The sequence below is a fragment of the Rhinatrema bivittatum genome, chromosome 8 (assembly GCF_901001135.1).
Source record: "Rhinatrema bivittatum chromosome 8, aRhiBiv1.1, whole genome shotgun sequence".
Classification (NCBI taxonomy): Eukaryota; Metazoa; Chordata; class Amphibia; order Gymnophiona; family Rhinatrematidae; genus Rhinatrema; species Rhinatrema bivittatum.
In genome coordinates, this window is record NC_042622.1 from 75,795,828 (window position 1) to 75,821,725 (window position 25,898).

Sequence of the window (25,898 nt, forward strand, 5' to 3'; positions counted from 1 at the left end):
AATCAATAAATATAAACTGCAAAAATGTACGATTAATTTTTCTCACTGATTCGCTGTAACATTGTGCTGCAGCGACATAGACAGCTGAGGTAAAAGAGCTTAATACATAATTTTAAGCAGTCTGGCTGTCTTACAGTTCCACTTCCTGATTGCCCGCAGCCAATCAACAGAGCTTGGGGCGAGTCCTGCTGCCTGACTGGGGGCGGGGGAGAAGAAAGCAGAGGCAAAGTTAGTTCCGGGTATCTGGCTTCTAGTTCTGAACCTGTCTGCCTCTATGTAGTTGGAGGAGAGAGTGGAACGGCGCTTGCTCCGTTTGCACAGTGCATAGCCTCTCTTCCGGCTTCTGAATCCGGCCTGCAGTGCAGCCAATCAGCCGAGTTATCTCTCGCCTACCTTTAGGTACCGAGGGAGGAAGAAACTGCATGGTAGTTTGGTTTCTAACGTCTAGTCTTTGACGCTGCTGTTCCTATGAGCAAACACAATCAGATGTGTTTTTAACCAGTTTTCATTTTGCTGCATGGTTGCAATGCACATTTTTGCATTTTGGCAGCGTATGATGATTTTTTTAATACACTATTTCTGAGGATTCCATGTGATGTATTTCAGATATGGCAACACTGGGCTGACTCCAGGAACTACAACTTCCATGAACAGAGGACTGTGCTGTAAAGATGGCGGCTCCCTTAGTGCTGGTAGTGCTTATAGCTGTTACGGTTCGTGCTGTGCTATTTAGATCCAGCCTGGCTGAGTTTATTTCGGAACGAGTGGAAGTGGTGTCGCCGTTGAATTCATGGAAACGAGGTTTGTGTTGGGAGGGGAGGGCTCGGGGCTTGCTAGGTGTGGCTGGTATTTGGCCGGTAGGGTTTGGAGGTTTGCTGTTCCGAGCCATGTATCTAGAAGGAGGGCTTGGGAGTTTGCTACTCTGTGGCTGATATCTGACCAGGACAGCTCAGGGTTTGTTGTTCCTGTGCCAGATATCCAAAAGGAAGAATGTGGGGGGGTTGCTGGGTCAGGTATCCCGCTGAGGAGAGGGCTTGTGGGTTCGCTGCTCTCTGCCTGGTGTTCAGGGGAGAGGGATTGAGGGTTCGCTGCTCTGTGGCTAGTGTATACCCAGGAGAGCTCCAGGGTTTGCTGTGGCTAGTGTCTGTAGTGGACAGCTTGAGATTTGCTGCTCTGTGGCACTTATTTGGAGGGCGGGGCTTGAAGTTAAGTGCTAGAAAAAGCTGCAATTACTAAAACTTGCGCAGGTGTAAGAATCTCACTTTTTTCCAAGAATCCTCAACCAATATGTGAATTTTTACCTAACAGGGTCATTTTTTAAAATGTGATAGGCTGTTCTCTCATGTGTTAGGGCCTTATCACATGCGATACTACCCTAATGCATGCGATAATGACTGCATCGTGACATTCAAATTAAAATAAGGGGAAGGGTTAGGGTGGGGTTAACAATTTTGGGCCTGGTAGTACTGCGGGCGATAATGTTTTACACATTGCAGGCAGTAGAACTGAAAATAGCTACACCTTTTGCAGGGGCGCTATGGGGGCGATAGTGTGTGCTGCGGCCATAATTGAGGCGGGCGAAAACGCACTGCCATGAATCAGCCGGGTGTATGCTATCGCCCCCCTGCCCCTTTCCTGCTGCAGCTCTTCATTCACTATATTTATAGCGGAATGAAAAAATCTAGGCCTGATTTTTTTTCTGTGAAGACATGACATGTCTTCACAGAAAAAAAATCAGGCCTATACTATTCAGGGCTGAACAAAACTTGGCATAAGAACATAAGATATGCCATACTGGGTCAGACCAAGGGTCCATCAAGCCCAGTATATGGGCTTGCACACATAATGTTTTAAAGTTATTCTTCCAGTTTATACCTGAGGCAACAGAGGATAAAGTAACTTGCCCAAGGTGACAGGGAATGGCAGTAAGATTCGAACCTTGGCTTCCCTGGTTTACAACCTGCTGCTCTAACCTCTAGACTACTCTGCCAGTGCAAATTGACAAACTAAAGAGTAATCAATACCGGGACTTGTGGACTTAGTACTAGTAATCTCTAACTTCTCATTTAAATCAGCTACAGTACTTAAGGATTGGAGGATGACACCATAATGTACATTTTTTAAAAGGGTTCCAAGGGTGATCTGGAAAACTTCAGACAAGTGAGCTTGATGTCATTGATGGGCAAAATGGCATAAACTATTACTGGCCATATCGATGGATGGAGCCAACATGGATTTAAAAAAAGGAAATCTTGTCTTTTAAATATGTTTAAACTTTTTTTGAAGGAGTTAACAAATTATATGGAGAAGGGTGAGTTGGTTAATACACTGTATCTGAATTTTCAAAAGGCATTTGGCGAAGTCCTTCATGAGAGGCTCATCTGAAAATTAAGAGCCTTAAGATAGGTACCAATGGCCTTTTGTGTATTGGTTACTGGCTAAAAGATAGGAAACAGAGTAGGGTTGCCAACTGTTTGGATTTTCTTCAGACAGTACAGCATTTCAAGGCAGTATCTGGAAGCCAGATGGAGGATTAAAATGTCCAGAAATTGTCTGGGTTTTAATTCTCCAGTGCAGCAGCACATCTCCTAACTAGCCTGGAGGAGCTGTGGTGCTACATTAATTGAGAAATTACCTAAGCACTTCACCTTTCCCTCCTGAAGCAACAGCCTGTGCCCAGAGTGTCCTCCTTCAGCCCTCCACCCGCAGCACACAATTAAAGGCTGAGCAAGGCTTCCGGCACCTGCGGTACACGAGAAAAGGCCCATTGGGGCCCTCTGTATCTCCCCTCCAGCCCACTACACAACTGATAAAGGCCCTGTGAAGCCATCAATGCCTCCTTTCCTTTCTATGGCGAACAAAAAAAAGGCCCAGCAGGATGTCAACATTCTAAAAGAGAGGCCTCAGCATGAGAGCACCAGTGAGTGAGAGGCAGCTTTGTGTATGTGAGTGAGCACCAGTAAGAGAGCTTGTGTGTAAGAGTGAAGGAGAGAGAGAGCCAGTGAAACTCCAAGAAAGACAACTCAGAACCAGTGTCAGGAAATATTTCTTCACGGAGAGGGTGGTGGATGCCTGAAATGCCCTTCTGGAGGAGGTGGTGAAGACAAAAACAGTGAAAGATTTCAAAGGGGCATGGGATAAACACTGTGGATCCTTAAAGGCTAGAGGATGGAAATGAGGAAAATGATGCAGGGGGGGTAACTTGATGGTGTGGCGGTTACTACCCTTAATTAATAAGCCTGATACTTTTGAGGCAACTCCAACATTGCTGTCTGCTTTAACGGCAAGAGGTAACGGGGAATTGGGCTCAGACAGCAACCAACAAGTGCCCTGACTTCGACGGTCTGGAAAACAGATAAGTATAGGGGTGAACTGTATGGTGCAGCAGATACTGCCATAAAACTGGCTGGTCAGATTAGATGGACCATTTGGTCCTTTTCTGCCGTCACTTCTATGTTTCTATGAATATGAGAGAATCTGTGTGAGAGAGAGTGTGTGTGTTTGTTTATAAGAAGGGAGTGTTCATGAGAGTGAACATGTGAGAGAACAAACGAGCATGTATGTTAGAGAGTATGTGTATATGGAAAAGAGAGAGGTCTCTGAAATGCCTATGCTGATATCCTCATATAATCTAACTCTTCTCTCTTACCATTCATACTTCTGGCATTTGCATACAAACATTTAAAAGTGTGTGGTTTTTATTTTTTTTTTATTTTTGTTTGTATTCACAGCCTGCTAATTAGTAGATTCATTTACATCTGTGCTCTCTTTATTTTCATCCATCTGGGCTACTTCAACCTTAATCAGAACCTCTCCACTGGGATATTTTAAATTCCCTGCTTTTCAAGTATCCTTGGACCACGTGCTTCTGAGTAACTGTCTGCTTCCCCCCCCCGATCTAGATGTTTTATATCCTTTTTAAATGTTGGTGCCAGCAGTCAGGTTCTACCCTAGTTAAGGTGGAGTCATCCTGTTGAAACAGGCGTTCTATTCCCCAGAATATTCCTCCGTTCCTAACAAATCTAAAGTCTCTTTCCTGTACCATTGTCTCATCCACACCCTGAGACTGTGGGGGTCAGTCTGCCTCTTTGGTCCTAAGGTTGGAACAGGGAGCATTTCTGAGAAAGCAACCCTGGAGATTCTGGATTCCAGTTTCCTATTAGGAAGGATAACTTTCAAACAACTGCACGCAGCAGCATATACGTGTCGTGAGTAGGGTGTAGTTTTTCCATAGTATTTTATAACCCGCGCATAGCACAAACTGCACGTATGTTGGCCTACATGAAAATACATGCAATACATTGAAACCACATGTTTCAATTCATTAAACACGTGTACTTCTACCTATTTTAAAAATATCCTTGCAGATATTTTACTTGCTCGGTTATATTGGCCAGTTTTAAAACATGCACACATCAAAGAAATGAGCAGTTTTACCAATTGGTCCACCAGTTCACCCATTCCTTTTCCAGGTCATCAAGACCCTCCTGCTTCTTTAGCCTGCACTCCTGCCAGTTCACCAGACTTCCACCCGGCCAATAGTACACAATAAGCAGATTTAACATCACTCGATCCCAGGGGAGCAGCGAGCGGCAGGAGATACCGGAAACCTAAGCCGATCCCCAGGAGCAGGGAAGAAAGGAGACCAATCTTGGGTTAGGAACCTTGGGAACTGCAGCCCTGGTCCCTCTTTGCTATGAGCGGCGTGGATTACAGCCCCAGTTTCCTCTGCTTTCTTTTCCCCTTCCATTACAGGAAGAGTCTGCTGAATACTCCATGAAGTTCTGGGCCCAGTATAATGGAGTGGTCTCTAAGATTAGTTTGTTTTAATTTTATTGATGATATTTTTGGTTGTAGTTTTTTTTATCATTTTATGTTTTATTAATTTTGTCTGTCTCTTATGGATTGATTTTTTTGAGTCTATTAGGAATGTTCTTTGTGAAACCACATAGGAATTTTGGTATGCGGTATATAAATTAGTAAAATAAATAAATAAAGTATGCCAGATAAGTAGCAGGTGTAAAAATGCACAAATAAGTTGATAAATATTCACACACAAGTGTCTCTTAAAATAGCAATTTACACTTCCCTGTACGTACCCAGATCAGTCCAGACCATGAGATGAGCCTCCTTTCCAGCAGGTGGAGACAGACTAAAACTGAAAGGATATCCTATATGAGGACAGAGCCTACCCTGTAGCCCTTCAGTATTTGTCTGTCTCCAGCAGGTGGAACAGCTCACCCTGTGGTTCCCTGTTTACCTTCTTCTCTGTCCCTTTGGGGATTCTTTATATTTTTTCTTCTCACGCTGTCTGGATCAAGCAAGTATTTACTCTTTTTATTGATTAAAAAAAAAAAAAAAAAGAATTAGACTTTGTATGAACTTTGTGTTTTGTTTCCTCAGGAGACAGTTTCGGTCTTCTTGCTCTTGCGGGGGCCTAGGGGGGGCTTTGCCCCTTGTGCTATATAGCCTAGGCTCCCTATTCCCAGTAGTCCTCTGCTGCAGGGGTGGATATTGGTGGTGCCAGTCACTCCCCATGTTCAGCAGCTCTCTCTCTCCCTCTATAAATTTCTCCCTTCACTGGGCTGAATCTTTCTAATGCTGCCTGCTGGGATCTTTCCCTGTCTTGTTTAAAAAAAAAAAAAAAAAAAAAAAGAGCATACAACTAATATAAGGGAGAAAAGTTCTCCCTTAGTTTTGCAGCCTCTGAGAGAGTTTAGGAGCGTGCAGACTTCAGCCTCTGCCTCCGCTCCAGCAGCCCAGCTGACTTTGTGCTGCTCGTCCCCCTCATCGGAGCCATGCGTCTCTCGAGAGAGGGACTTTGTTCTAGATGTTTGCCGGGGGGGGGGAGGTTTCTCAGATGCCCTCAGGACCCCCAATCCAGACCTTCCAAGCGTTTGGCCACGCCGTTCCCAGGCCGGCAAACCATGGGAATGCGGACATTTTGCATTTCTCTGCTGCTTCTTTTTCAGAGCAGCCTGACCCACGGGACCTTATTTATTTATTTTTTTGGAAACACCCTCCCCCCCACCGGGGGGCGTTAGAACCCCGTTTTTCAACTGATTTTGTGCTTTTATTGCACAAATCTTACTTGGCCAGCTTACAAGAGGAGGCAGGACCCCCCCCCTCCGCCGCCCAAAGTTCCTTGGCTCCCTGTTCCTTCTCCTTCTGCGGGTCTGTGTGGTTCCGGGGGTCCCTGCCCCTGCCTCCCCAGGACCCGGATCAGGATCCGGACTCGGTTGACATCCCTCCCCCCCCCTGGAGGGGGACGACCCTCGGGTTCTCCACCTTTTTCGTAGGAAGGAACTGGAGCCCCTTCTTCCCTTAATCTCCCAAGAATTAGGGATTGACTGCCTCCCAGTGGACGAGTTTTCAGCGGCAATGCCGGCTTCCTCGGACCCAGTCCTGGTGGGACTCAGGGCTCTACCGTGCCCTTTTCCTTTTCACCCTATGCACAAACTAATGCTCCTCAGGGAATGGCAGGTCCCCAAGTCGAGTCTTTATGTCGGGAGGGCCATGGAAAAACTTTATCCCCTCCCGGAGGAGTGTTTGGATTTATTAAAGATGCCTAAGGTAGATTCTTTTGTGACGGCGGTTACTAAACATACCACCATCCCGGTGGTAGGGGCTACAGCCTTGAGAGATGTCCAAGATCGTAAGCTGGAATCCCACCTCAAGCGCATTTTTGAAATCCTGGCCTTGGGTGTTCGGGTGTCGATTTGCAGCAGTCTCATGCAGCGGGCAAGTCTTAGGTGGGTCCAACAATTGCTCAGCACCCAGGACCTCCCGCTTGCAGAGCAGGCTGACAGGTTAGAAGGCGCTATAGCTTATGGGGCGGATGCCCTATATGATTTGTTCCGCGTGCAGGCGAAGGCGATGGCTTCGGCGGTCTCGGCCAGACGGCTCCTCTGTCTCCGACACTGGGTGGCTGATTCGTCTTCCAAGGCGCAACTGGGTATTCTCCCTTTCAAAGGTAAGTTGCTCTTTGGGGAGGACATGGACCAGCTTATTAAGTCTTTGGGGGAAAACAAGGTTCATAAGTTGCCTGAGGACCGCCCGAAACAGGCTAGATCCTTCTTCCCTACTCGCACCCGCTTCCAGGGCCAACGCCGCTATAACCCTAGAGCAAGGGGTGCCTTCCCCAGGGGAAATTCTTCTCGGGCCCAGTCTTGGCCCCAGTCCTTTCGAGGCCATCGGCCCTTTCGAGATGCCGCTTCCCACTGTCCTGCGCCCAAGCCCGCCTCAAATGAGAATCCGCCGGCCCATCCCTCCGTTCACAACTTAGGTGGTCGTTTATCCCTGTTCGTGGGGGAATGGGCCAAGATCATGTCAGACCAGTGGGTCCTCGAAACCATCGACAAAGGCTATGCTTTAGAGTTTGCTCACGACATCCCGGACCTGTACATGGTCTCTCCGTGCGGCCACTGGAGGCGGCCCGCGGTCTCCCAGACCCTTCTCAAACTTCAGAGGCTGGGGGCCATCTGCCCGGTTCTGGTGGCAGAGCATGGCACCAGCCAATACTCTATCTACTTCGTGGTCCCGAAGAAGGATGACTCCTTCTGTCCCATCCTGGATCTCAAGAGGGTTAATCTGGCCCTCAAAGTGCCTCATTTCCGGATGGAAACCCTTCGGACGGTGATAGCGGGTGGTACATCCCGGAGAATTCTTGGCCTCCCTCGATCTGACGGAGGCCTATCTGCATATTCCGCTATGTCCCGAACATCAGAGGTTCCTCCAGTTCCACATCCTAGGTCAACATTTCCAGTTCAGGGCTCTGCCCTTCGGTCTTGCCACGGCCCCCCGCATGTTTTACCAAGGTGATGGTGGTGGTGGCGGCAGCCCTTCGGAAGGACGGTGTCCTGGTCCATCCGTACTTGGATGATTGGTTAATCCGGGCCAAGTCGGCAACCCTGTGCCGCCAGGCAGTGGACCGCATCCTCTCTCTCCTCTCGTCCCTCGGTTGGGTAGTCAACTTCTCCAAGAGCAACCTTCATCCATCTCAGGTCTTGGAGTTCCTGGGGACTCGCTTCGATACCCGAGACGGCAAGGTCTTTCTACAGGACTCCAGAGCTTTCAAGCTGATGGATCAGCTCCAGGGCTTCTTCTCCATGCCTCTTCCCATGGCGTGGGATTATCTGCAGGTCCTGGGGACCATGGCTTCCACGATCGACCTGGTCCCCTGGGCGTTTGCACATATGCGACCATTACAGAGAGCCTTGTTGGCTCGTTGGCAGCCAGTATCGGAGCAGTTTCAGATGCAGCTCCCTCTCTCAGCCTCTACCATCAGCGAATTACAATGGTGGCTTTCGCTCAAGCATCTTCTCCATGGAATGTCCCTTTGGACCTCGCAGTGGATGGTAGTCATGACGGATGCCAGCCTGTCTGCTGGGGAGAGGTTTGCCAGTCTCAGATCACGCAAGGGCACTGGTCCCCAGCCCAGTCTCGCTGGCACATCAACTGCCTGGAGACCAGGGTGGTTCATCTAGCACTCAAGGATTTTCTTCCTCTACTTCGCTGCCGGGCGGTCCGGATGCTCTCAGACAATTCTCCCACCGTGGCCTACATCAATCGCCAAGGGGGTACCAGGAGTAGTCTGGTGGCTCTCGAAGCAAGTCGCCTTTTCGCGTGGGCAGAGCGGCACCTGGACTGCCTCGCGGCCTCCCACATTGTGGGCAACGAGAATGTGCAAGCTGACTTCTTGAGTCACCAGCGCCTGGACCCAGACGGGGGGGGGGGGGGAGCTGTCCGACGCCATGTCCCTCATCGACAGATGGGGTCCCCCGCACCTGGACTTGATGGCGACTCTGAACAACGCCAAGGCTCCCCGGTTCTTCAGCTGCTGGCAAGAGGGTGGATGCCCTAGCCCTTCCGTGGTCGAGCGACGTTCTGCTGTACGTGTTCCCTCCGTGGCCCCTCGTCGGCAAAGTGCTCAGCCGAATAGAGCTTCACAGAGGCCCGGTCATTCTCGTAGCTCCCGAGTGGCCTCACAGACCATGGTTTGCGGATCTAGTCAACCTAGCGTCAGACGGTCCTCTGCGCCTGGGTCATCTTCAACACCTTCTCAGTCAAGGTCCTGAATTTTTCAACCAGGCGGATTGCTTCTGTCTTGTGGCTTGGCTTTTGAACGGCGACGGCTAAGGCGGAGGGGATATGCCGAGGACGTCATCTCCACTATCTTGCGGGCCCGCAAAACTTCTACTTCCCTTACCTATGTCCGGGTTTGGAAAGTGTTTGAGCTGGCCTGCGTGGAAGCGGGCGTTGCGACTCGATCGGCCCCAGTCTCGCTCATCCTCTCGTTCCTTCAGCGAGGTCTCTCTCAGGGTCTCTCCTTTGGTTCACTCCGTGTTCAGGTGTCTGCCCTCGGTTCTCTCTTGGGAAGCCTCGACGGCCACGCGGTTGCGTCCCATCTGGATATTGTCCGTTTTCTCAAAGGGGTCAAATATTTGAAGCCACCGTTGCGTCCCACGTGTCACTCATGGAGTTTGAACTTGGTTCTACAAGCGCTCTGTCAGGCTCTCTTTGAGCCTCTTCGCCGTTCCACTCTCAAGGATTTGGCGCTCAAGACAGTATTTCTAGTTGCTATTTGCTCCGCCAGGTGCGTGTCTGAGATCCAAGCGTTGTCTTGCCGCGAGCCTTTCTTACGCTTTTCGGATTCCAGGGTCTCTCTCAAGACAGTCCCGTCATTCTTGCCGAAGGTCGTATCTTCTTTTCATATCAATCAGTCGGTCGAGCTCCCTGCATTCTCTTCTGCAGACATTGCAAGCCCTGGATGGGATGACTTATGCCGTCTGGATGTGAAACACATTCTCATGCGTTATCTGGAGGTAACTAATGACTTTCGAGTATCGGATCATTTTTTTGTCTTATTGGGTGGCCCCAACCGGGCAAACAGGCCTCTAAGACTACGATATCTCGCTGGTTGAAGGAAGCGATCTCATGAGCTTACATCTGTCAGGGACGTCCGGTTCGGAGGGCCTTAAGACCCATTCCTTGCGTTCGCAGGCGTCCTCCTGGGCGGAGAACCAGTCGGTCTCTCCGCAGGAGATATGCAGGGCGGCTACTTGGAAGTCTCTGCATACTTTCGCTCGACATTACCGCCTGGATGTTCAGGCACCAGTTTTTGGTTCCTTTGGGCGGCAGGTGCTTCGAGCAGGACTGTCAAGGTCCCACCCTGTCTAGGGAAGCTTTGGTACATCCTATGGTCTGGACTGATCCGGGTACGTACAGGGAAAGGAAAATTAGTTCTTACCTGATAATTTTCGTTCCTGTAGTACCACGGATCAGTCCAGACGCCCTTCCTGTTTCTTTTCTTCCTGTCCGCTCAAAGATCCTTATTCTATTCCTACCATGCTATATCCTACCTTGTCCTATATGTTCCTTAATATGAGGCACCGGAAGCATCCATGTGATGATTGTGGGCATTTATGCAAGAGTGTCCATGCACAGAGTTCATTCACTGTTTTCTCTAGTTCAAAACAATCTTTCAGAGTTCTCTCGTTGTTTGCTTGCTTGTTCCATGATATTTTTCTTTCTCTGCTTTGACAATAGTTATACTGAAGGGCTACAGGGTAGGCTCTGTCCTCATATAGGATATCATTTCAGGTTTAGTCTGTCTCCACCTGCTGGAAATGAGGCTCAACCCATGGTCTGGACTGATCCGTGGTGCTACAGGAACGAAAATTCAGGTAAGAACTAATTTTCCTATGTGAGTGTTGGCCCACCCTAGACTGACCCTTTTAACATGCATATATGTACGCATGAAAGTGAATATACCCACACATTTTCTACTTTTATAAAATAAGGAATATGCAAGCAGAGGCTACCTCTGTGAGTTTATGCTCATTTGCACACATGCAATGTTTTGAAAATTCATCTTTAAAAGTCTAAATTTAGCCTCCAGAACTTCCCTCCTGCACCATATGTCATTGATACCCACATGTACCATGACAACCAGCTCTTCCCCAACACTCCCAAAAATCTTATCCAGTTGGCGTATGAGGTCTGCTTCCTTCACACCAGGCAGGCAAGATAAGCAGTCCTCATGCCCACATCCACCCAGCTATCAACATTCCTATCTATCAAATTGCAAACTATAATAGCAGTCCTAACTCATCCCTCCTGGGCACGTACCCCTAGAGGTGCATCCTAGATTCAGGATTACTTCTGCTACACCAAGGTGAAGGTATCTTTCCTGGTGACCTTGCTCCTCCAAAGCATCACAAAGCTGCTAGACTGGAGTTGGGACCACTCAACTATGCCCCTGAAGATTTCCTCTTATATATGTCTGCCACTGGCTTCCAGAGATCACTCATTCTGAGAGCCAGAAGCTCTTTGCCTCAGGTGCACACATGTAACTTCTCTCCAACAGGTAGATAATCATATATCTAGAATTCGGTGCAAAAGACTGGATAGCTGCCAATCTTGCTGCTGGGTTTCTATCTGCATCTTAATTTTTGTTGAGTTAATAGTTTTAAATCTGTTTAAGGAATAGGTTTATCAAAGTCATAGTTGTTAAATGTAATGGTTTTTATTTTGATTATTAGCTGCCTGTATGTTTTGTGAATAACCAGCAATAGGACTAAAATTAGTCAATCATTTAAAATTTAGTTATTTGTACATTTTTGGAAATGACTAATTGACTCTTGGCTCATATTTTGAAGGTTTTCCTCCTAATGGGGGTAATCTGATTATATGAAAATACAGACAGATGGATATAAAGGAGACCTCTATATATCTACCCTAATTAAGGTGGAGTCATCCTGTTGAGTGGTCCCAATTCCACTCTAGCAGCTCTTATGCTGCTTTGGAGGAGCATGGTCACCTGGGTTGGGCAGAAGATGGGGGTGGAGAGTGAATAAAACTGACAGTTTGTCCAGAATCCAGTACTTTCACCTTCTCAGATCAAGTAAGTTACCTTTGCAAACTCACACTTCTAAAACTTGCAATCAAATGCTAACATCAAACAAGATCACATACTTAATTCAAGGTCTATTTTAGAAAAACAGTTTCTCTTAGGACAAGCAGGATGGTAATCCTCACATGGGTGACCTCATCAGATGGAGCCCAGCACAGAAAACTGAGCATGCCACTATCCATCTGTCCAAGCGGAGTCTCTCTTCAGTCTCTTCTTTTCCACGGAGCTACTGCCTCGCGGTGCCGGAGCTTGTGCTCTTTTGTAGAAAAAGGTCCATAAAGTATGTTTTTTACTCTGCGCTGGGTCACTCTCTGGTTCCCCATTGGTTTTTCTTGTTAGTTGAGTTTTTTTTTCTCTCTCCTTCAGTGGCCGCTGGTCGTCGTGGCCTTGCAGTCTTCAGTGCGCCTCATGGTGGCATCGGGCTTCTATCGGTGCCCCGCGGACTATATCCTTAACAGATTCTCACGAATTGTGCATCCTGTGCCGGGGGGCATTACATGATCTTCATGGCTGCAATCAGTGCGTGCAGATGACTCTAAAGGGCAGTTGGGCCAGGCTGGATAAGATGGAGAAGGTGTTTAGTTTGCTTAAGTCCAACCCCTCCACCCTGGCATCGATGCCAATGGACTGGGGGGAACCCTTTGTCATCGACCCTTCAGTGGCTGTTCCTTCCCAGAGACCTCCTGGGATCGACCCATGTCTGTCTCCTCGAAGTCACGGACATCTGGATCATTGTCCTCTGTGCCAGGGAAAGACTAGGCCGAGCACCGTGGGAAATCTCGGAAACACTATCACTGGTCTCTGACCTCACACGGTGCCAGACTCGGACTGGCGACAGTGCTTGCCGTCTTGCCCCTAAAGTGGTCCCAGCGAGAGGAGGCCCTATCCTCCCTTGAGTCCAGTGGGCCAAAGCCATGCACACCATTCCCAGTGTCGGGCACTGACCCCCCTTGGCATCCTAAGGAGGAGCTGGCCTCTCCTCTCGGCCTGCCCTTCCAGCAGAGGCTTTTGAGGTGGAGCTTAAGCATTGGGTGCACCTGGTGGTGGAACGTGCTTTGTGCTACAGGAAGACTGTGCTCCAGCCACCGATGTTGGTGGATGCACCGATGCTGATGCCTGTGGTGTCCGGATTGGAGCCATTGTTGGACTGCCTAGACCAAGGAGACCTTTCTACAGGCAACGGAAGTACTACCCTCCAGCCCCTCACGCTCTACCACAATAGACAAGTGCTAGGGGCAGATCTTGTCAGTCAAGGTGTCCCAGGCCCCCGGCTAGCCCTGCTACAAAGTTTTGACTGGTTGCGAGGGAGCATAAGCCAATGGTATCGACCAGTGCCGGAAGACCTGCTGGTCGGGGGCCGGCTCTGCTTCTTTGCAGACCAGTGGCCATCTGTGACTTGGATCAGTGGATCCTGTCCATCATCTGGCATGGCTACAGGCTGAATCTCGTAGCTGTTCCACCCAATTCTCCCCTGTGCCCGCTTTGGGCTCTCATCTCGCATCCAGACTTGCTCATAGCAGAGCTCTCTGCCTTTCTAATGGCCAGGATAGTAGAGCCCATTCCTCGGGACCAACAGGGGCAGGGGTTTTACTTCTGTTATTTTTTTGATTCCGGAGAAAACAGGAGGCCTCTGTCCTTGGGCACCCTGATTGCCCTCTGGCTTTGCTCCCTTGATGTGAAAGACACACCTGGGCCAACGACATTTTCAATACCATGTACTCCCATTTCTTATGTTCTCATTATGGGTGGGAACATAACCCTTAATCTTATCTTGTAAATATCCTGCACCCCCTCCATTCAATGCCTTTTATACATCAAAATCATGAGTTTGAAATTAACTCACTTTTCAATAGGTAGCCAATGAAAATGTCTTAATAAAGGTGTTGCACTCACCCTTGTGGGAGACCAAAGAACAAATGTGCTGCAATATTCTGTACCACCTGTAAGCATTGTAAACTCTCTTTAGGAAGACCCACCAGTACCACATTACAATAATCTAGTACTGAGCAGACCATCACCTGGACCACCAATCTGAGAACTGAAACCTCTAGGAAAGTTCGAAGTCATCATAATTGTCTAAGTCGAAACCACGCTTTTTGAATCATCAAACTAATATAAGACTACATGGTCAAAGTCTCAAATTTGAACACCTAGATTCCCTTACTTTCTGGCCTCTCTCGAAAACAGCCTCCCCTATCCTCAAGCTATGTAGCTCCTTAAGTATTACCTCATTCCCCACACATAATCATTCTGTTTTACTTACGTTCAGTAAAAGCTTTTGAGAAGCAAACCAATCCAGGATTTTCTTTAACTCGCCTGTGATTTTCTTCAAGGAGATTGATAAATCGTCCTGAACTGGAAACAGTAAGGGGCAGATTTTAAAAGGGTTATGCGCGTAACCCTTTAAAACCCGGTCCTGCACGCGCCGAGCTTATTTTGCATAGGCCTGGCGACGGATGCAAGCCCCGGGACGCACGTATGTCCTGGGGCTTGAAAAAGGGGGTGGGGCGGGGCCGGAGCCTCCAGGCACAGCGGCCATTTGCTGCCTTGCACGGGATCGCGGGTCGGCCGGCGCGTGCAACCTACGCTTGCCCGGAGGCAGGCGCAACTTATAAGTTAAAGGTAAGGGGGGGGGGGGGTTAGGGAGGGGAAGGTGGGGGGTTGGAAGGAAAGTTCTCTCCGAGGCTGCTTCGATTTCAGAGCGGCCTCGGAGGGAACGGAGGAAGGCTGCGCGGCTCGGTGCACGCAAGTTGCACAATTGTGCACCCCCTTGCGTGCGCCGACCCTGGTTTTTATAACATGTGTGCGGCAGCGCGCGCATGTTATAAGATTGGGCGTAGATTTGTGTGCGCCGGGGTACGTGCACAAATCTACACCCACGCGTAGGTATGGATATATGGCCCTAATTGCACATAACACAAATGTAACTTTCAAACCCCGCTTTCTGAATAAACAATCCCAACAGCTGCAAAAAAAGGTTAAATAACAGGGACAAAGGGGATCCTTGTGGAACCCCAAATCTAACCTATAAAGTTTTGATGACCTCCCCCCCCCCCCCACATACTACTTAGTTTGGTATCTGTTTGTCTCATTGGTTTTTGTGTCCAATCTGTAGCTAGGGACTCACCCGTATGTGAGGACTGCCATCCTGCTTGTCCTAGGAGAAAGCGAAGTTGCTTACCTGTAACAGGTGTTCTCCTAGGACAGCAGGATTTTAATCCTCAGGAAACCTGCTTGCCACCTTTACGGAGTAGGGTTCTCTTTGTTTTTTATTTTTTCGTAATCCACTTACGAGACACTCCGCGTGGATAGTAGCAGGCTGGGCATGCTCAGTGTGCCAGTCAAAGTTTCTAGAAACTTTGACAGAAGTTTTCCGTGCTGGACTCTATCTGATGATGTCACCTATATGTGAGTACTAACATCCTGCTGGCCTAGGAGAACATCTGTTACAGGTAAGCAACCTTTTGCTTTGTACATGAGACTCTGGCATGCAATCTGTCATCGGGGCAGCTCTGCCCCCTACTCCGTGATTTTCAAATATCAGACTAAGCACCATTCCCTGTGGAGCTCTACTTGTCATACCCCCGTTGGAAAATGTGTTATCAACTATATCCCACTGGTTACGTCCCTTCAGGCTATTCCATTACTCTTCAGTACAGAAACAAGAAATAAATCAAGGTCTCACATCTGGTGCTGTAAAGCAATTTCCTTTAGTAAAATGAGCCTACTATCCACTGGTTGATAGTCACTGGAAGTTTACATGTACAAATATTGTGTGTTGCAGTGGTGGAAGGGCTATCTCTACTGGACCTGGGAATTTCCCCATACTCTGGGGATTTATTTCATGAAGTAAGTAGCAGTGTTTGGATTTGTATTTTGATGTTCATACAACCAGAATGCTAATATACTTTTCAGTTTAATACATGTAAAATATATGTACAGCCACTTCTGGAGCAGAAAGTCTAAGCTACCAGTTCTGGTTCCTACTGTGCATGACAGCTTTTAAAGCTGGGGAGAATGAACTTGGATAGATTGAGGAGTGATTAAGAGCCCACAGATTCGGTGGACTAATCTCAGGAACTCTCCTTGGGTGCAGATCGCTGCTCTTGCATTAGCTCACCCTCCTTTCTTGATCTTTTGTGCTTAGGTTTCTCCTCGCTGGGGTTCTACTTGTAGACTTTGTTTTTAAGTGCCTGAACTTAGTTTTAATTATTTATGTAATTTTGAATTCCCTACATTTCTATGATTATATGTAGACAAGAAAATGGGAAAAGTGACAGCTAGTGCATTGCCCACTGGAGGATTGTAGTGCTCTGAGACTGCTGCACATTTGTGGGACACATCTCAACTTTGGCCAAACTTTGTCAGCTAATTTGATGTTTCCCCTTTGCTCCCCCCTCCTCCCCAGATTGCTTGCCCCAGATGGCTCTAGAGGCCCCTGCCAGCCTGTATATAAGGGCTTAGAAGGGTGCCATCTCTGAGGTTCCCCTTTCAGAGCTATTCATTGGCCATCGGGAGCCACCATTATAGGACAACCATCTTCCATCTTTTAAGCAAGTTCTTACTACTCTAAAAATGAATTAAGACTTTGCACAACTACTTTTTTCTTTTTTTTTTATCTAGCCATTCTTTCCTTCCTTCCTGATTTTGATTTTGTTATTTTTGTAAGACTTCTCGCTGGGGTGTTTGAATGTAGATACAAGCCGAAAACTTAGACTAAAGGGTCCGTTTTCAGCCTCTATATGGCTTGGCTAGTTAGCCAGATAAGCATCCAGCTAACTAGCATGTTAGCCAGTTATGTCTAACCCGCTAACTTTAGGACAGCCCTACAGCCTGACCAGAGTTAAACCCCATAAGTTAAGCAGCTAACTCCGAATATCAGAGTTAACCACTTATGCGGCTAACTCTGCTCCTCCTCAGAGCACCTCCTGCCTGCCCACAGAACACCCCCTTCTTATCCGGCTAAATATAGCTGGGTAAGCCATTTAGAAGGATAACTTATGTTATCCATCTAAATGGCTTTTGAATATGGACCTCTAAATTTAATAACAACCATCATTTTCTCTCTTGTTTCAGACACCATTTATCATATACCTCTTTCATTTCCTCATTGATTATGCAGAACTGGTATTTATGGTAAGTAATTTTCCAAAGAGGTTTTGCCTCACCTTATTGTGTTAATGAATCACAGCATCATTCCGGCAGTAATGTGTAATATACCAGCCACTGGATGACTGTTGGGATGGAAACTCCTTCAGTAACAAGCCACTATGATAAATAGTGTCAACACTGGTTTATTTGTAGACAGGATATTAACACAGGTATTCTCTGACTTGCACATACTGCAGGCATAACAGAACAAGACTACGAACACAATTGGGATAAAGTTTAAATCTAGTCAATATATTTAGTCTGTTAATGTGCACAGTAATCCTTCCTTGGAGGAACAGCACAGACTTGAGACAAGACTTCCACGTAAAAGGGTAAACTACTTTCAGTACGGTCACATCATAAAAAATCTCTACGTAATAGTTTGAGCTCCTGGGTATTCTACTGGGATCTCACACCATCTCTTGCCCTCCTGGCCTTTCAAATGCCATGAACACCTTCTGGAAGCCCAGCATATCCTTTGAATTCCCTGAGGACCAATCTGGATCCTTGGGGGTCTTGCATTTTTTCTGAGCCATTCTATGGGTTCAGCACATCAGCCCTGAACCAAGGAGACCCCCTGGTTAAAGTCCTGCTGAGGCACATTTTGCCCCAGCACTGATGCAGCTCATGCACAAGGGCAACAATGGCCATCACAGCTGGAAGAAGTGCTTTTATAAGATCACCCCATTGGCCAAGATGCTGTGTAGAGACCTAAGTTTGTTTCCCTGCTCAGGCTCTTGCCAAGGGTAAGTCATGCTAAGGTAGCGTTTACAGCTACTGAGGGCAGAAAAGCCCTTCTAGCAACATCTAGTGATTGATCAGAATGTACCATGAGAGTTAGTGCTTCTGCCTATACAACAAAAAGCTTGTGCAATACTCTGCTTGTTGTGCAGTGATGATTTTCTCAGCACAGTGGCCATTCTGTACTCTGATGTCATACTGCATTACTTATCCTCCAGCTCTGTTTCATCCATTTTAACAGAGCATTTAGTTAGTAGGTTCATTCGATGGCTAACCTTTTGAGACCATTATTTTTGAGTAGGAGAACAGTTTTCTTAGTGTTCAGATAGGTGGATCCAGAAAAAGTGGGGTATGCACGACTACCAGCAGATAGAGAAGGGAGCAAAGCTGGCATCATGGTATATATTCCCCTGTAGTGACATCAGCCTGCCAGTATTCTCCGTCTCCAGCAGATGGTGGATGTGCATCTCCCTATTGGGGATTGCTTAAAGTTTTTAGAAGGAGAAAAGAAAGGAAGTTAATTCGCCCCACTCTCCTGTCGTGATACCATATAGTCCCTTCCTGAGGTGATATATTGGTTGCCTCCCTCAGATGAGTGTCTTGGTCCGATAGCTGCTTTTCAGCCGGCATGGACTTAGCTGTAAAAAAAAAAAAAAAAAGCTGAAAGGCAAGTGGATGCAGGAAGCCGAGCACGGCGGTGAAGGTAATATGCCCTCTCCGCTCACAGTCGGATACAGACTGTACTCAGCCGGAATAGGCTGAGCTCAGGTAAAGAAGGGAAAAAAAAACAGAGAAGGGGATTTTGTAGGGAATTCCTCTTCTCCTCAGTCTCTCTATTTGGCATGCTGATCCGATGTTCATTCCCGCCTCTGGGGGAGCTTGGGGGATGTGAACGGCCTGGCAGGTTGAGCAGCCTTTCTTTTTTTTTTTTTTTGGCTAAGCCCCCGCGCTCAGGTTTTCCTTGTTTGCTGCGTGGTAGGCCGCGGCTGCATTACTGTGTTTTTCCTGCACATTAGGCTGCCCACTTCAGTTCCGTCTGTTCGTGCAAGTGCATCAGGTTGGGCATCCAGTTGATAGAGGCGTCTGTCTAAGCGGTTATACACACACACTTACCTACGCACACAATCTGAGCGGCCTTGTGGGAGCTCATCGAGGCACAGGGCTGGACGCCTAGTTTTTTGCAGCATGGTTACGGCTGGACACACACTTCTCAGTCGCCTTTAAAGTGTACTGATAAACTCATTGCACCTATGGCAAAGAAACCCAAGCGCCTTATCCTCTGTGCTGCTTGTCATGTTCGGTCATCCCAGCCTGGCATTCCTTCTAACTTATGTCAGCGCTGCTTGGAAGCTCAGGGGAATTGCCTTCTTCTGATTTTACTAAGCCCGGTTCTTCCCAGCCTGATGTGGGCCTGGGTAAAGAGATGCCAGAAGGGTCACCTGACTCTGGAGCTCCCCTAACTGGTTCGCCAGTGGGAGAAGGTAGTTCAGTTGGCACAGGACAGGTGTCCCCTGGTATTGGCATGGATACCTCCTGCCTTTTCTTGGATGGAATTTTTTCAAGGATTGCAGTTTTTTTCTTCAGGTGCAGTCTTTGGCCCCAGCCAATCTTCCCAGGTCAGAGTCTCAGATGGTGAAGTCCCACGCATCTGGTGCTGCGGGTAAGCATCTGAGTACACCTAGATTGTCTGCCGGTCTTCCTGATTTGCTTCATCATCCATGCTATCTAGATCCCTATCTTTACTCCTTGGAGGATGGGGAAATTCCGCCAGGATTGGAGCTATATAACCGCTATGTTGCGGTTCTTTTGTAGCGATGAGTTACTGGCTCTGATTTCCCAGACATTGAAGATGCTGGGCGTATCTGGGGCTGAATCCATATCTGAGACAAAGAAAGATCCCAATTTTGATTCCTTTGCATAAAACCTCTTGTTTCTTCCCTATTTTGGAGGCCATTTAATTTGATTGATCTTGAGTGAGGCACTCCGAAAGCTTATTTCAAAGGGGGACGAGTCTTGGGAAGACTGTACCCCCCTGGATCCAGCTGCGAGAGATCAATTATGTTTTTTGAAAGCGGATGTGCTTGTGTGTGCCGTCACAAAGAGGACGACTATTCCTGTAGAAAGAGGAGCGGCCTTGAAGGATGCACAGGATAGGAGAATTGAGGCCATCCTTAAACAAGCCTTTGAAGCAATGGCAATGACTTTGCAGATAGTTTCTTGTTGTTCCCTGGTGGCTCGCTCTTGTATACTTCTATTTCGGGAGGTCGATGAATCTGGTATGAATTCCAGGGCAGTGTTGGAACCAGCGGCCACCTTTTTGGCAGATGCAGGCTGTGATTTGGTCTGCACTTCAACCAGAAGGGTGGCTTCGGTAATAGCAGCAGACAGTTGTGGCTGAGAAATTGGTTGGCCGATGCAACCTCCAGGTCTAATCTTACGAAGCTGCCCTTTAAAGGCTTGCTCTTGTTTGGGAGCGAGCTGGAGAAAATGGGCAATAAGTAGGGCGAGTCCCAGGTTCCTCAGTTACCAGAGGGTAAGAAAAAGATGCCACCCTTGGATGTTAAGAGGTATGTTGTGAAGTATTTGGAGGTTTCTAAACCTCTCAGGAAGACGGATCGCCTGTTTGTTCTCTGCGGTGGAAGCAGGCAGGATGAGCTGGCGTCAAGGGCTACAATTACTCAAGTAACTAACAGATTTGGATATCCGCTTAAAGGTAGCAGAACAGGAATTAAGCAAATTTAAACAGCAACTTCAAACTTTTAAAATTAAAGTGGAAAGTACTACAAATATCCAACAAGCATTGATAAAAGGAAATCAATCACTTCAATCTAAAGTGGAGCATATGGAGAACCAAATGCGAGCAAAATATTTAAGGTGTATTCATTTCCCGAAACTTCCTCATGTTTCACCTAAATACATTTGGAGAAGGTATATGATCGAAGTGTTAATTACAGAAGCCATGCTCCCAGTAATATTAAAGGTACATTATATTCCCCCTTTGAAGAAAAGTCAAGTGGATACCAGCAATCTTCAAGTATTAACATCAAGAGACTCGCTAAATTGGATATTTCCGCAGTCCTGGAACAGTCTGATGAGGATTTGGCAACATCTTCATCGTTGGTGGTTACATTTTTATTAGAGACTGATAGGGAATGGGTCTTCAAATGCTATTTTGTACATTGTACTGAGTTGATTTTGAATCATAAAATACAAATTTTTCCTGACTTTTATCTAGACAAACGCAGAGAAGAAAACAGTTTCTTCTGTTGAAGCCTAAAGTTATTGAACTAGGTTCATTATTTTTTACTAAAATTCCCTTGGAAATGTCTAATTAAACATCTGGGGGGTTTCCTATTTGTTTTATCAACCCTCCCAAATAATATCTTTTCTTTCGAACAAAATGGGAGCTTCCCCCTATTGTTAGTTTGGAAGCTCCTTAAGCTGTAACTAAAAGACCTCTCATTGAATTATGTTGTATCCCTTAAAACCAATTTTTCCTTTTGAGTAGATAATTTCCTAGGGTTGGGTGTATCTTGGATCCCATATTGTGGGCTTGCTGCATGTTTAGCAACTTTGTGTCCATAGTAGGCTGGTTTTGCCTTTTTCTTTGTAGCAATTATTTCTAAATTACTTTATTGCATGGATGTGTATGTAAGTCTTTCCCTAAGTGTTGCAAAAAAGCATGTATTTCCTTTCAAGTTAAATACTTGATAGTTTGTAAAATTAAAAAAAAAAAAAGGTAGCCATGGCAGCATATGTGGATGCTGGTTAGCTGTTGTCTAGTCAGGTTAGAGCTCATTCCATTAGGGTTCAGCAGGGTGATGGGTGGAGGTTAGATTGTTGTCTCCCATGGATATTTGCCGAGCTGCAACATGGTCCTCCGTGCACACCTTTTCTAGGTATTATCGCTTGGATGGGCAGGCCTGGGAGGACTCAACCTTTGCACGAGCGGTGAGTTGGTTGGACTGCAGGCACCCTCCGGCCCTGTTCAGGAGTAGCTTTGGTACATCCCACTTGTTCTGGATCCACCTGTTTGAACACTAAGAAAGGAGAAACTACTACTTACCTGATAATCTTTCCTTTTCTTTAGTACAGATAGGTGGATCCACTTCCTGCCCTTGGCTGCTGGCGGGTTGTGCTATTGTCTCCTGCATGGTTACGTGTTCCAGGGGTTACTGGTAAGTGTTACTCCAGTCCCTAGACTAGTGTTAATACGTTCTTTGTCTGAGCTCAGTGTTTTCCTGTTGGCTGAGTGCTGAAATGGTTATCTGTTAATAAAGAAGTTTTGTTAGTTTGTCCACAGTTGGCTTTTGCAGAGAATACTGGCGGGCTGATGTCAATGTAGTGGTTATATATACTGTGATATCAGCTTTGCTCCGTCTCCATCTGGTAGAGGTACGTAACCCACTTGTTCTGGATCCACCTGTCTACTAAAGAAAAGGAAATTATCAGGTAAGTAATTTCTCTTTTCAAATCTTAGTTGGTTGACTATGAAAGACTTTTTATTTATTTTAAAGAAAATAAACTAGGGATCTAAAATATTAAATGGTTAACCAAAAGGTATAGTTTTACTATTTAGTTTTGAGGCATTCCACTTAATCTTTTATTATATTAGCTGCCTTACAACAGCAGGAGTCAGACTCTGGAGCCCCCTGGGGGAATATGTGATAGATACTAGCACTAACTGCTGCGGGGATAGGCAGGGGTGAGGTGGCCTCTGGACTGGCTTCATTGCTTCCAGGCTGTTGCGCTGGCGGTAGGATCAAGGCAGCTCTCCAAGGCCAGACAAACTTCAACAGCAGCTGCTTTTCTCCCTACAGTTCACGTTGCCTCACAGCAGCCACCTTGCCACCAGGCTCAGATAACTACTCCTCTCTGATGCTGTACTAATCTTTCTCGATGGACAAATAAGGCTGAATTAGCCAGACACATGGGTGACGTCATCTGATGGCAATGAATGGACCCATCTCTCATAGTTCAGTAAAATCTTTATTGAGCTTGCACAGTGGTTACTGATCAAGCGCTGTCTTGTTAGCCCTCATTCATTTTTTTTTTTTTTTTCTGAAAAGGATGTGTACTTTCTCTCTTAAAATAGATACATTCTAAACGATATTTATGTCCCTGGCATGACTGGTCAAAACACTTAGAGACAAATATACTAAAGGTTTTTTTTTTTCATCTTGTGTCTATGGAAAAATGATTGGCATGTAGGCCCATTTTTTAATATTCTGCATAATGCAATATTTTGCCTCCAATTTCTCTTTCTGCTACCTCCTTCAGATACTGGATGCACTTACTGCTATTGCACTCTACCTAGCGGTCCAAGACTATAACAAGGCCATGGTAAGTAATCTGCAAGCAAGTTTAGTGGTAGTGACCTGAAGGTAGTGCAACTTCTCAAAACAAGCCAGAATAAATGTTATTGAATTGAAACACACAGTTCACTTTTAGGAGCCAACAACCTTGCGTTTTCTTTTTGCAGTTTAAAAAGCAGAAGCTCCAACTAGAACTGAACCAGTATGCTCCAGATGTGGCAGAACTCATCCGGACTCCCTTGGAAATGTATTACATCCCTCTCAAAGTAGCAGTGTTGTAAGTGTTCTGAAATGGGGTTAAGATTTCTTTCTTTCTTTTGACCCGGCAGCTTCCTCCTTTTCCCCATCACATCCTATAGCAGGGGTGGTCAACTCTGGTCCTCAAGAGCAACAAACAGGCCTGGTTTTAGGGCATTCAGAATGAATATGCATGAGATAGATGTGCATGCACTGCCTCCTTTGTATGCGATTCTGTCTCATGCATATTCATTGTGGATATTCTGAACACCAGACCTGTTTGTGGCTCTTGAGGACCAGAGTTGTCCACCCCTGTCCTCTAGTTGCCAGTGCCATGAGCCTTCATTTTCAACTACCTGTGTGTGTTCCCAGTTTTTAGCCCTCTCCCTCTTCTGTCTAAGCCAATAATTTCTGAGACCGTTTTTGGCCAGGGGCCACAGATTGCGGTTCTATAACCTGGTAATTGTGCATTTTGAAGATAACTTTCAGAACTGCTCACATGCACCCATATTTGCTAGTATATGGGCGCACAATAACTTACTACTATAGTTTTATAATCTGCGTGCATATTTGAGTACATATGCTCATGCATATAAAAATCATGAGCCACACAAGTTCAGACTTATTTGAATAAATACTGATTCATCTGACTAAGTCGTACCACGTAGCTGGATAAGTCCATCTAAGTAGTGCTTTTTAGACTTCCAGCTAAGTAGGCCTGCTGCTACATAGCCGGATAAGTGCTGCTACTTATCCAGATAAGCACTACTTAGCCGTAAAAGTAATAATTTAGCCAGATAAATGTGCGCAAACGATATTCCTGCATATTTGTACTTCAGATTTTAAATATATATGCGACTAGATTGTATGCATGTTATTTAGGCACATATATCCCTGTAAATCGGCTTTTACATGCTTAAGTCAGGATTTTACAACATGCGTGTAATTACCAGTTTTACCAATTAGTTTACCAGTTGAACCAGTTCAATTGCAGCTCATAAAAAGCCCTCCTGGCTCTTTATTTATTTATTTAGAGTTTTTATATACCGACATTCAAACGAATATCACATCAGTTTACATATAACAGGGGTAAGAACTTAACATTTGGAAAGGAAAATAATAGTTACATCTAACAGGGGATTCGAGAGGAACGGGGTAGAGAGAAAAACGGTCAGAGGGACCTAGAGAGAGAGAGGAGAATTTAGGATCGATTAAGTGGAACTATATTACATTACATTAACATTATTGAAGGGCCCCCCCCCATTTCACTCAGTCCCCTAAGTCTGTCATTTTTTTTTTTTCACTTTTTGAGATGTTTACAATCATTTAAACCAGATGTTGAGCAGGAATAAATATACACAAGACTTGCGTGTGTCACTTTGGCGGGTTTTAAACTAGCAGTTTATGCGCGTAAATGTTAGCCCCACTCCAGCATGCTCCTGACACACCCCCTTTTTTTCTCATGGACCCCAGTTTATACACGTGTTTTGCAGTTTTGAAAATAACATATGCTCGCATGTGCACATATTTTTTGCGCACACATAATGCTGGGCCTCCATCTCGCCAGAAGTTGTGAACACTTCCTCCTCAGCAGCTCCAGCCCTAGCTGGTCTGAAGAGCAGGAGTTGTGCATGGGGCTGGAGTTCAGATCTCTGGCATGACATTACCCAACACTGCCACAGAGCTGTCCATGCCTTCTTATTAAGGCCTCTTGTTCTTTACCACTAAATCGCAGAGTGACTTTTAAAGACAGAGCTGTGACTTTTGAGTGTTCCTCGAGTTCTTGAGACCATCAAATTGTACCTTCAAAAAGGTCTTATTCTTAGTTTGATCACAAGTGTATCTCTTTTATGTAGAAGGTTAATCTACACTGGAAAATACAGGATGAGCCAGGTTTTTTCCCTTTTTGGAGGTATGTACCCATGGACAGGGGATGAACTGAAGAGCTGAAAAATCTGCGTTCAGGATTATGATTGGTTAAACCCTAGCCAGCAGAAAATGCTCAGATAAACTGATCATAAACTACACCAATTTTCAGTCCATTTCTAATGCGCATCCCATAGTAAGGCAAACAGTGTATGATACACAATACAAGATAGAGAAACCAGGTTATGGAAACATCTGTTTAATGAACTTAAAATCTAAGGCTATAACACTCAATGAAAAAATCTCTTAAGATTTAAGGAACTCAAAATGTACTTGCTGGAAGAAAGCAAGGAAAAGGGGAATATAATAGAAACATTCAAATATCTTAACAGGCTTCAGTAAAGTACAAGAAGGAAAAAAAACATAGAATGGTATATAATATGAAATTTGCAATAGGGAAACTCAGAAAAAATATAAGGAAATACCTCTGTACTGGCCTACAGAATGGCGGTAGCAATGTAAGCATGCTCAGGATAGATACAGATGGGGGCAATGGAGAGGCGTAAAAGAAATGGGATCTTAAATACTGACTTAGGTAGAAAAAAAAACATCTGTTTATCTACCCGGAGCAGCAGAAGGCCAAACGAGAGCTGACAAAGCTGACTGTACAGAGC

The 25,898-nt window shown here is 46.1% G+C and overlaps 1 protein-coding gene across 2 annotated transcripts in view; it reads left to right on the forward strand.

The window, feature by feature from the left end:
• Positions 1-227: 227 nt before the first annotated feature.
• PIGU (phosphatidylinositol glycan anchor biosynthesis class U) overlaps positions 228-25,898 on the forward strand; it is a 115,580-nt gene continuing 89,909 nt past the window's right edge. Inside the window, exons 1-6 of one of the 2 annotated variants that reach the window (XM_029612636.1) lie at positions 228-425; positions 607-801; positions 15,699-15,763; positions 16,991-17,050; positions 23,087-23,149; positions 23,289-23,398. In XM_029612636.1, coding sequence (XP_029468496.1) covers positions 672-801; positions 15,699-15,763; positions 16,991-17,050; positions 23,087-23,149; positions 23,289-23,398 — 428 coding nt within the window. In that variant the 5' untranslated portion in view covers positions 228-425; positions 607-671. The remainder of the gene's footprint in view (positions 426-606; positions 802-15,698; positions 15,764-16,990; positions 17,051-23,086; positions 23,150-23,288; positions 23,399-25,898) is intronic. The other variant, XM_029612637.1, reaches the window with a different exon arrangement.